Here is an 11,725-nt window from a genome sequence, read left to right as displayed (position 1 = left end):
GGATGTGTTTGGGCCGTGGCCTTTGTTCCTGAACTTAGTTATAAAGCTTAATTAAAGGAGGCAAAAGGGAACAAGAAGAAAGCAGAACTACGGTTCCACGAAGGCAATACCAGAAGCATATAAGGTAAAGCCCCCTCCTTGTCAAGTGCTGATGCGTCTGTAGGAAGTGAACTCACAACTTTTATGCTTGTTTTGCTGCCTGCATCTTACCTGCAAGGGTGGTTCATTCGGCTGAACATACAATAAGCAGGGCTCTATCCTGCCTAAAGGATATTTACACAAATGTTGCAAGAATAAGGCTAAGAGAATCCTAAAAGATCCCATCCACCCAGATAGCCTTTTCTCCTTGCTGCGGTTTGGAAGATGGTAGCAGATACACCAGGCCAGCATTGAGAATCTCAGAAAGAGCTTCGACCCTCAGGCCACTAAGCTCCTAAATGAGGTCACTGCCTAAGAACTGTTTGATAGTAGAAAGAGACAGGAAGGGCAGGGTAGAGAGTAGGGATGACATGAAGCAATTGCACCAGGCTGGATTTCAACTGATGCTGCTGTAGTAAGGACTCAGCCTTGATACACAGTACACACTCTACCAGGTGAGCTACTGGCACACTTCTTTGAAAATAACTATGCAGCCAGCTTTGAATAGATAAGCAGTTTAAAATAAATACATTTACATAAGCTACAAATAGTACTTGGTTTGGAATGTCAAAGGTCTTCCCAAGTCCCTCTGTCATTCCTAATATCCTGTTAGCAGAAGGTACAGCTTGTATAAACAATCGTTCATGAAAGCTGCTTTTAAAAGGTCATTAGATCATTTGCCAGTTCCTCATGTGTGCTTAGAGGGTACTGATTGGTTTTATAATGTATCTGCCACTGATTTCATTGGTCTTTGTGGGTATGAACAACCCACTTAAGTTTTTATTGATATGCTCAAAACTACCTTTTCCTTTAAGCTACATTGCCATATGGCAAAAAGTCAGGCCATGGGTCAAGTAGTGAATGAATAGTGCAACCATGTGACCATGTATACAGCACTTAATGTTTATGTCATCTTCAATTATTTTTCACCACTTTTCTTGCAAAATGAATGCAGTATTCATCAAAATTAGCACAGGATATATTTGTGGACATATATGTACTGTAAATAATTCCTTTGTCCTGTAATAATCCAGACTTTTTTTCATGTAATTGCCAAATTACCATATATGGCATATTATTTGACATAAACTGCCATAACTCATGACCATATTGTGCTGTTACAACCAAATCATACCTCAAGCAATCCATCAAACTTTAAAGTCATTTCACTTATTGCAATGTGATGCTGTTTGGGAGAATTCATCCTTATCAAAATCTCATTTGTTTCTGACATATAGGTGATTTTTTTTGATACAAATCCGAACTTCTCAAATACCAAGTGTTTGGATCAATGACAACATATGACATTCTGAATAGTCTAGTCCTCAAAAGTAGTAACTGTTGCAATATAGAAACTTTTATGCAACATTTGTCACTGCACTCCCTCTCCAGGTCCCCACTCACATATGTAATCCCTCATTGGCCTCCACCTCTGAACACCATGAACAATACTGGACCTTTGATTGAAATTACTGCTTGGCTGCCACATGTAAAAAAGACACAAAGGTCAAAATGAGAGAGCCTTTAAAAATCTAAATAACAACGCAAGACCCTGTTTAAAGTCAAGCCATTTCCAATGGAGGATTAACAATATATTTACTTTTATTATTAAATTATACATCTATGCAATAGATCCTTAATAAAACTGCAGCTATACAAATCATTAAGAAGAAGTAACCACGTGATATTACCCATTGCAATATAACCAAAACACTCTGAGAGGTATGTATTCATTCACTGATACTAGAGATCACATCTTGAGACATAACAAGGACATGCACAGATGGGGTCCACTGGATCAAGACCCTATCTTTTGACCATGCCGCTCTCACTTTCAGTCATGTAATCTTCAGCCATGGTAGCGGTGGGGTTCCAGGAAGGGCGATATTGTTTCTCAGTCTTTCATCCATCTGTTCATCCATCAGTCCATTGGTCCAAAAAATGTAATCAGGGTGAAATATCTTCAGAATTGTTCAATTGCTATCCTTGAAATTTTGTACAGATATTTATGATTGTAAGAGGATGAATTAGAATGACTTTTCCAGCACATAGAAGAAAAAAAACAATTACCACATTCCTTTCAGCCTCAGATTCACCTTTTTTTTTTGTCGGGCTTATCCATTTTGTTTAGCATGTTAAGCTCAAAGTACAACTGACAAATACAGCTAATCTGCATAAGAGCAGCTGACACCAATGGATAATGAATCTGATAATGTGGAGTTGGGCCTGACAAGCTGATTTTGAAATTTAGGTAGTATCATTTTTCCTCTGCTACCACCTTCAGTGAAACTCATATTTTTTGCCCTGCTAGTGGTAAGTCACAGAGGTCTTCACAGGTAGACCTGACCCTGAAGGCCCGTACCGGTTTGGATTCACATTTTATACACTGAATCAGGTCTGGATCAGGTCTTGTTACATTTCCGTGGGTTTGGGGTCTGTATAAAATTTTAATTTCAAAACTGACATTTCTCAGTTCGCCATTGGTTCAAATCCCAGCTTTAAAATAAAAGATGGGTTTGGTTCGATTTCCAGGATTATATTTCTGGGTCTTTTGGGATTCTGGCACAAATTTTTGGACCCATGAAGACCTCCAGTATGGATCTAAAATTAAGCTAAGTTATCTTTATTTTCCATCTATGCTTTGCTGTATTCAGACTCACAGGACCATTTGTTTGGCTGTAGACTTTTTGTCTTGTTGTGTTTATGGATTTATTCTTCGGATCAATCAGTGTAAGATGTACATATATAAAAAGTGTTCTGATTGAAACAGAGGACAGTAGGAGACACCAGTTATCCCTGTAATCCAAATAATAAACAAGGTAACATTTTTTTTTTGGTTGCAAAAAGCTCAAAGCACTGCTGAATAGCGCTGCAAAAATAATGGACAAACTTGACCTTTGTACCAGTACTTTTTGAGTTTGGTAGGCACCAGGTCTACACTGGTACGCAATACTTCTAAGCAATATCGCAGCCTGATAGTCTTAATCTGACACTGACAAAAAGGCCTATCTTTGCCTTCCTGCTTGGCTTTTGCATATCACCGAGCTAGCAATATAGATGACAAGCATTACAACTTTAAACAGTGGTGCAAACTCACTCAAGTACTGTGACAAAGTGTAGTAAAGTAGGTTGTGGCTGACACATTTAACCCCAGATCTTACTGTCGCTGTACAAGCCCCAGTAAACTTGCTGCTGTGATTGTTTTATACTACTGCAAACTTGACTCCACTCACATGCTGGTTAAACCAGTTTCACACTACCTGTACACACCAAACTGCTGCCTGTATGCTAAAGAACATCAAAGATACGACGCATGAGCTTTGTGGTTTGCCAGATTTGTATACTCTGTACCAGCACCTGTCTGTATATGCAGTGTTTTTTAGCCTGTAGACACTATTATTGGCTTCCCTATTATTGGCAGGATTTTCAACCACAGTTGAGACTCCTTGCTGTACATGTTGGTGTAGATGACTGCTTTGTATTTTTTTTAAATCCTGTAATCCTCTCCCTTAATTTCTAACTTCTGCTACTCTCATGATACAATAAACACACGTTTTTGGATTTTTATGTGAGTGAAAAATAATACACACATAGAATTTGCACAATTAAATATGGGAAAATCCATGATTTCATAAGCCATGAGCTAAATATTGCCCACAATGAAATATATGCGGCTTGAATGGTGTACAATGCTTTCTTAGGGACAAAACTTGAAAACCTGAAATGTTTGAAGGTGTTGAGAGTTACGGATTTAGCACATGTCCAGTTAATGATAGATTACAACTTCCTGGATTTGATGGACTTTTTAGGTTTTCCAGTTTCCACACTACTTCAAACAGTGCTGTGGAAAACAACTCAGTGAAAGAAACATTACTGACAGTCACCCACTACTAATGGTCGAACGAGCAGATGTTGTGCATGACTGGGAAATTCAAATATCCTTTTACTCTATGTGGTGTGGGTTACAGAACTGAATGACAATAAGCTCATCTCTATGTAAATGTGACTGCTTTTGTGCAAATGATATCACATGAATAACTTCTAAAATGTTAAAATAAAAACTTGTATGCAAATTAGGCACTCATACAATATAGGCAGTATAGTCCCTTTTTCTTCATCTACAACATTCACCACCACTGACAAAACAAAGACAGCAGCGAATGCACGCATATCTTACAGGCCTGGCCTACATTTCCTGACTTGCAAGTACAATTTAGTGAATCCCACTGAAATGTGGAAATATTCATTATTTGAAGGTTTCAAACAAAATGTTGTAAATTGTGCGCATTCAGGATGGACAGCAGCTTTCACTCACTGCACTCATGTCCACCACTGCAGAACATTCATCTTTTGCTTTACACAATTTGCAACGACAGAAACCACAGCAGCAGAGTCTGACAGTTTCACCAACATCAAATACATTAACAGCTGTAAAGATTCAGCCACTTGCTTGTACTGGAGCATTACGAGAGTGGACTATAGGCTACAGGCTTTTGCAGTGTTCCTGAGAGACTTCCAGGGCACAGAGATGTTTTGTTGTATGAAATCCTGCAGCAGCACGTCCACCTGTTAGTCCTTTATAAGAGAGAGGTAAGTTTGTGTCTTAGGTCCTCAGAGTGCACCCTGTAGTCAGATGTAGTACTCCTTCATGTTGTCCCTGACTGAGTTGTGGAGGTGCATCTCTGTCCTGTAGTCTGTGTACATGCTGTGTCTGTTCTCCTCTTTGATGCTGCTGCTCCTCTGGGCCCGTCGCTGCTGGTAGAGGAGGCGGCTTATCACAGCCAGAGCACACACAGCGATGAAGACCACCGCTGTGACCACACCTGAGAACACAGCAGGGAAGATGCATTAGTAGGTACCAGGCGACAATGCTGTCAACCAGGACTGTCCCCATCAAGTTTCTGTTATTGACCTGTGATCCTGATCTAAACTGGGTACGGTAACATCCACCTGCTTTGACTTGGTTGTCACAAAGTTTAGTTGTGCAAGAATTCTTATCGTTAAACACAAAAAGCTGTGCTTGGATACAAAGTGTCGACACAGAGATCATTAAATCACTCTCAGGTAATGTTACTTGGATAACACTCCCCAGTTGAGAGGCAAGTGGTGTTTTGTTAGTACAAAGTCGTGGTTTATTTTTTTTATACTCACAATGTAATTGCAGTGTCCTTGATTGTTTTGACTTTGCTGGCATTAGTGTTTATGCGTTCTCTTATAGATGATTACAGCAAACGCTGAAGTGATGATTAAAAATCCCTTTTTTGTTGAGGGTTAGATTAGAAAAGGGATACAACTCTCATGTCTCTATGGTAAATATGGGAGACCAGTAACTGGACTTGGACATGAAACAGTCGTGCACATAAGCCTCCCTTTGTTTCCTTTGGACAGAGCCAGGCTAGGTGGTTCTCCCTGTTTCTAGTCTTTATGCTAAACAAACTATCTGCTGGCTTGATCATGTTATTGACTGTCTAATCAAACTCTCAGCAAGGAAGTGAATAAGCATGTTAATCAAAATGCTCTTGCTTTAATCTAAAACATGATGTTACGTTAAACACAGTTCCATTCTCCATCTAGTCACAGCATCACAACATTGATTTAGTGACAAAAGATACAGCCTCTTTTGGGCTCAAAACAAAATTTTGTGCAGACACCTGGCCATTCGTTAGCTTGAAGACCTTTATTTTCCAGAGACTGCCCACTGTTCCGACGGCCCATTAGTCCAAAACCCCAATAGTCTGAAAAATGTCCCACTGGACCAAAAGCCCATTTGTCTGACAGCCTGTTATCCCGAAAACAAACAGCCATTTCTCTGAAGGCCCATTGCTCTGAAAATACACATTGTCTCTTGATTTTTTTCCCACCTACGTTCTGCGAAGACCCGCCATACTCTACCGCTGATTGGCTAGTTTGTTCTTGGCTTCTCCTTCGTTGCTTGGTTATGGTTTTGGTTGGTGAAGGTTAGGGTTACAAAAACATTTCAGGGTCAGAGCCAATCAGCGGCAGAGTAGGGGCAGGTATTTGCAGAATATGGATGGAACAAAAACATTTTCAGATCAGTGGGCATCACTTTTCAGGATAACAGGCTCTTTTGGTCTAACGGGACATTTTTCAGAATATTGGGGTTTTAGAACAATGGGCCATTGTGACAATATCATGGCACCTATTTTCCACTTCAAAAACTATTATCCCTCCGTCCTATATTTCACTGTGTTGCTACATCATCAAACTACTCCATTAAATAATTTCATTTTTTTCCTCATACTGATGTTGCCGATCATCTTGGGGCATCTCTATTGTCAACAATACAGTTCAAGTGTTAAATGGAGGAGAAGTAAAATGCAATACAAAGGTTACCTATTTAGAAAGCACACAGAAATCCTTAAACATTATCATCATCATCTTCAATTTAATCTCAAACAAAATTGTGTAAGTGGAAGTAATGAAAATGAGCTTGAGCTCAGGCTGCGTTACTCCAAGACCAGAAAATAACAATTAAGATGGAGGCAAATGGAGAGAATGACAAATAAACAGCTGGGACTCATTTTCAATTAAGCAAAGAAAAATAAACCAGCACAGAAGAGAGAAAAGCAGACCTGCTATTACAGCCAAATCCTTCTGGGTGCCGTTGCCAAGCTCCTCCTTATCTTTGTTTGCTGTTACAGTTTGATCTGGAGAAGCAGACGCGAGAAGCAGACAAATTCATTAATGTCCCCATCATACTGCACACCAATGCATAACACTAAGACCTCTGCATTCTCTGTTCAGAACTGTCACCTTTACCTGTGAAGTTTATGTTCATTACGCTTGACTGCTGAGCTCAAGAATGACACAGAACTGAATTCCATGATAAGCTCAGTTTCTCCCCTTCTCACTAAACATGTCTTGTTCTTTCTATGTATCTCTCTGGTTGGTTAAATGACTTTTGAATGTCCTCGACATCATCTCATCTCAATATCATCGACTTAAGTTTCCAACCCTAATAGAGATGCTCAGTGACTCAGTGAGGGTTGGCAGAATCTGACCTGCATTAAACCCAGGTCAGAAGGAGCGTGGTGATGAGGCGATGATGTGTGTTGACCCATTTAACCCGTGTCAAAGCTTCAGACTGAATGGATAGTGATAGTGAATGAACCTTGAAGCAAGTGGCTGGTGGTTTCATATCATGTTTTAGCTCCACACAATGAGCTGTTTAATGTAGCTGCCAAAACAGCGATTAACAAAATTTCCATTATTACTCCGGATGAGAGTTGTATCAACCAACTCAAATTGGTCCTTGAAATGAATTTATCTTCTATTGTTTCACATTATTTTTGTAGGGCATTTTCAATCACGGTCTCTATGGTGTTTCATGATGTGTATTTCTATACGTTGTAGCAAGTATATAAGTATAGCTACTCTAATGAAGACTTCATGCTTTGAGTTGAGACATTAACTTTAGTTAATTACTGCACTTAATAAACAAACCCTGACCATAACAGTGTGCTCCATTAAAGTGCATCTGTTCAGAAAAAATAAATGCACAGTTTTGTTCATACAGGGATTATTGGGGAAAAAAGATTGAAAGTGTAAGAAAGACATTTGTGTCACAGCAGAGGCTGGTGGAGTCAGCTCCACTGGTAAAAACAGAAGTCCATCTGTTCTGTCAGACATCTGAAAAACACACCGCAACATACTGTAATTATCTAAATTCAAAAGTCACTAATTGCAAGTCAGTTTTAAAGACAGTCACAGATTAACAGGACGCCAGTTAGACTGATTACATGCTTTGAGTTGATTTATTCATTTTCAGAATACATGGGGCCTGCACCATAAATGAAGGTTAGTGGGTTAGCAGCTGCTCTTGAGGCATAACTCTGCTTTTCTCGTATCACAAGACAAGATCACATTCAACCGGGACAGATCACCAGAATGCCCCTGGCTGCATGGTAAGCCGCTCAAAAGATGGTTGAGTTTAGAGGATTAGATCAAAATGTGAACACCTTTTGTAAAGTAATTACATAACTGCAACAGGATCCTCCTGTTGCAAACAAGTGGCTCCAACAAGCTCCTCCATTGGACACTAGCTGCTGTCTCCAAGCAAATTACTTGTGTTTGATGCTCATCAAAACACCCACACCTTTTGTTTTCTGTGTAAAATCCCAGACACACTGACTGTCTTGGTTTCTGACTGCATGGTGTGTCCTATGTGTGCTACAAGCATCTGTAAATGACGTGACACTAAGTGGCGCAGTGAGTTGAGTTTCACTCTAGCCATTCCGGGTTCATGGTGACATCTTCTAATACTCTGTGTTGCCAGTCATTCATTCAGTTTAGAGATATTTAATATACTAACATATGAAGAAAAGCAGCACATTTTCAAAATGCTGAATAATCACAGGAAAGATTCACTGATTTTCAAAATTGTAGGACATGTCTGTAGAGGGAGTTTCAGAACAGCCACCTTATTCATCTCACTTGAGTTTGCAGGCCTGATGAAAAACTATGTAGAATGGCATCAAAAACACCACGTCTAAGATTAGTCTACAGTTACATCCTGTATCCCAGCGACTGTTTCTCAGCATGCAACTCAACCTGGAAATGATTATTTACTGTGGCGGTGTGTGTGTGGGCGAGTTCAACAGAAGAGTGTGTGGAGGTTTTACCTTGCAGTGTGTGCGAGGTGGATTCTGCCAGTGCACCACAATTTGATTGGACCAAGGGACCACGGATGGTGACCAATGAACTTCCTCGATTTGTCAGCGCCGCCTTCAGTGGTGCCACATGGTTGAACTGGACTGAGGAGAGGCAGCCACTGAAGCCTTTAGAAGCTGCCTGCATCACTTTCTCACTGAAGTTCTCCCTCCCTGAAGGGATGCAGTTGATAGGTGAAAGTACATGTTACTGATAGTGACATGATGGATTTTGTGAATTACAGTCATTTCTGAGTAACCGAGTCAAGCATGACAAAAGAATGGTGACAGGTAATGCTGAATGGTTAGAATAAAAGTACAAAAGAGGTGTGATGTGGGAGTTTTTCAGCAATTTTCTGAACATCATGGGAGGACTTACTGGTGACTTTGCCCAATGTCAGGGATCTGATTAAGATCAGCTCTGCATCAGATGACAGTGTGTACTTGGTGTGGATGTCCTGGTCGATCTGGTTGAGTGGAGAGAAATCAGATAACAAGCCGATTACAAGAAATCTAAACCAAGGTAACAGCAACACCACCAGCAGCAGCACATTTCAATACATTATAGATTGAGAAATTGTGTTCTCTACAGCTTCACACAAAACCATATCCGCCCACAGTTGGCTTTGAAGTGATTTTTGACCTTTCACTTCTGGCCTACCATGGTGACTCAGTTGCATCACTTAACTTGATGATCTGCAATAAAACACTGCAGGATTTGAAGGACGTCCACTGACGTTTCTCAAATGCCCACAGTGGTACATCTATAGACCAGCTGATGAGCCAGCTACGAACAGATTTCACTGCAGTGAAAAATGTTAACATCATCTCTCTATTGTGTTTGGATAGCATGTAGAAAATTGAATTCTACTTCCTGCTCATATAAGACGTGACATTGTACAGCATTAGATGGATTAATACTATATGTGTTATGTGTTTACTCAACACTCATCAGCAGAAGGGTCTTGCTCAATTGTCAGCACATGCAGTGAACGTGACACTTCAGACATGCAATAACAGTCAGTCCTATATAAGGGGGAGACTGCAACACAAAATACTGTTTTTTAGTGTAGAGCTAATTCCATCTGGTAATGAAGACTGTCAGATCAGTCTGAAAGCTTAGCAAAAAGCTAGTAAGTAGACCCTAATTTAAGATTATATTGTCAAACTATGAATGAACTTTTTCTAAAATGGTTTTGAGATGTGTGGCTACACAGGAAGCATTTATTGTGATTTTTATGTCAAAAGATGTCTACATGTTTAGCTCAGCGGGCTAAACATGTAGACATCTAGGCTATACTGTTGATGTCTTTTATTCTGATGTCCTATATTTTGCATTATTTTACCCTATTTTATCTACTTTATTTATTATCTTATGAAATTCTCTTCTTTTAAGTGTTTAATTTATTTTTTATTTTTTACTTATTTATTTATTTTTTGTTTTAATTCCAGTGTTTCCTCTGGGGGGTCCTCCACACTAAGAGTTGTGTCTGGTCTGCTCTGGGGGTGCTGTCCTCGGGCCCCATCGGCCCGGCTGGTGGGGGGGCTCCCTACCTTGGTGTGGGGACTCGCTGGTACGTCAGGGTCGGTGGGGCCCGGGTGCTGGTGGCCCCTGTGCTCACAGCCCGTGATGACTCCTCTCAGTGTGGACGGCCCCAAAGGTGGCATTCTCCTCAATCCTCAGTGCCTTGCATGTCTCATTACTCCTGCTACTGTCTGTGGTGAGAATGTGTGTGTGTGTGTGTGTGTGTGTGTGTGTGTTTCTGTGTGTGTGTATGCATGTGGTTGAGGGTGTGTGTTATTACATATGGGGGGTGGGAGGGTTGGGTTTTTCGTGTTATTCTGTTTTTATTTATATTGTTTTTAACTCTTGTAAAGCACTGTGTTGCACTATGTATGAAAAGTGCTATATAAATAGTTTGATTTGATTTGATACTGTATCTTTTTTTTTTTTAACACCATAGTGAGGCAGGTCCACACTTCACTTTGCCAGTATTTCAAAGTGCAATGTGGACCTGCCTCACACTGAAACAGTCAGTTAGATACTGTTGAAATATTAACACATGTAACATTGATATCTAACCTAACTAAACTAACTTTTCAACCAAAGCTAGCTTGGTCGAGGCGTCTTTTGACCAGCACATCACGCCATCACTGCTGGGTGTGGTTACTGGGGCAACAGAATACACCCAGCATAGATGCTGCTAAATGAACTCACTTCTGCAGAACAGTTGCAGATCAGCATAATTTGAGACGGGGGCAGCATCCTGCATTTCCACATGCAAGACTTTCCCTGCTCCATGGAGCAGGATCGCAGTGGGAATTCTTTTCCTGAAGTACTTTTGTGTTCCCTTGCAATACATTTTTTTCTTCCCTTGCAATATTTTTGAAATTCAATCAGATATGACGGATGTGTGACAAATGCACCTCAGGAGTTCAGGAGCAGAGAAGCTTGAATATAATGTTCAGCTGGCACAACCATTTCAACTGAGTGCACACACATACAACCCGTGCATGTAGTTAGTGCTGTTAGTTAGTTCTGTACGTATCTTGTGAAGTAACCAAAAAAAAAAAAGTTCCTCTTTGACATTTGAGGGTACTGCTCACCTGTACATAGAGGTTTTTTCCCACTCTGTGGATTCTGATTCGATGGAGTCGTCCATCTGCGAGGTTATTGAGGGCGGGGCTGAACACATCTGGACTCCTGTCTGTTTGAAGGTGATACCAGATCTGCAGACTCCCTGGACAGAAAGCATGGAAAGGCATGCAGCACTCTCCTTTAAACAGACCTCTGTAGAAATCCCCATCTGAGCACTTTATGGTAATTGATTTGCGATGGAGCTCACTGCTCAATGCAAATTTAAGAGCCAAAGACTCAAGTCCAGTCCACTGAGATGAACACCGCATCTTAGATTAAA

General features: G+C 40.4%; 1 protein-coding gene across 1 annotated transcript in view; it reads right to left on the bottom strand.

Annotated features, from left to right (window-relative positions):
• Nucleotides 1-1,722: 1,722 nt before the first annotated feature.
• The window catches only part of LOC143330292 (contactin-associated protein-like 5), an 80,764-nt gene continuing 70,761 nt past the window's right edge, over nucleotides 1,723-11,725 (bottom strand). Inside the window, exons 20-24 of the mRNA XM_076746743.1 lie at nucleotides 11,415-11,548; nucleotides 9,187-9,274; nucleotides 8,781-8,981; nucleotides 6,732-6,806; nucleotides 1,723-4,961 (exon numbers count right to left, since the gene is read on the bottom strand). Of these exons, the coding sequence (XP_076602858.1) occupies nucleotides 4,768-4,961; nucleotides 6,732-6,806; nucleotides 8,781-8,981; nucleotides 9,187-9,274; nucleotides 11,415-11,548 (692 nt within the window). The 3' untranslated portion in view covers nucleotides 1,723-4,767. The remainder of the gene's footprint in view (nucleotides 4,962-6,731; nucleotides 6,807-8,780; nucleotides 8,982-9,186; nucleotides 9,275-11,414; nucleotides 11,549-11,725) is intronic.

Source organism: Chaetodon auriga, chromosome 13 (assembly GCF_051107435.1).
Source record: "Chaetodon auriga isolate fChaAug3 chromosome 13, fChaAug3.hap1, whole genome shotgun sequence".
NCBI lineage: Eukaryota > Metazoa > Chordata > Actinopteri > Chaetodontiformes > Chaetodontidae > Chaetodon > Chaetodon auriga.
This window is presented reverse-complemented; position numbering and strand designations above follow the sequence as displayed.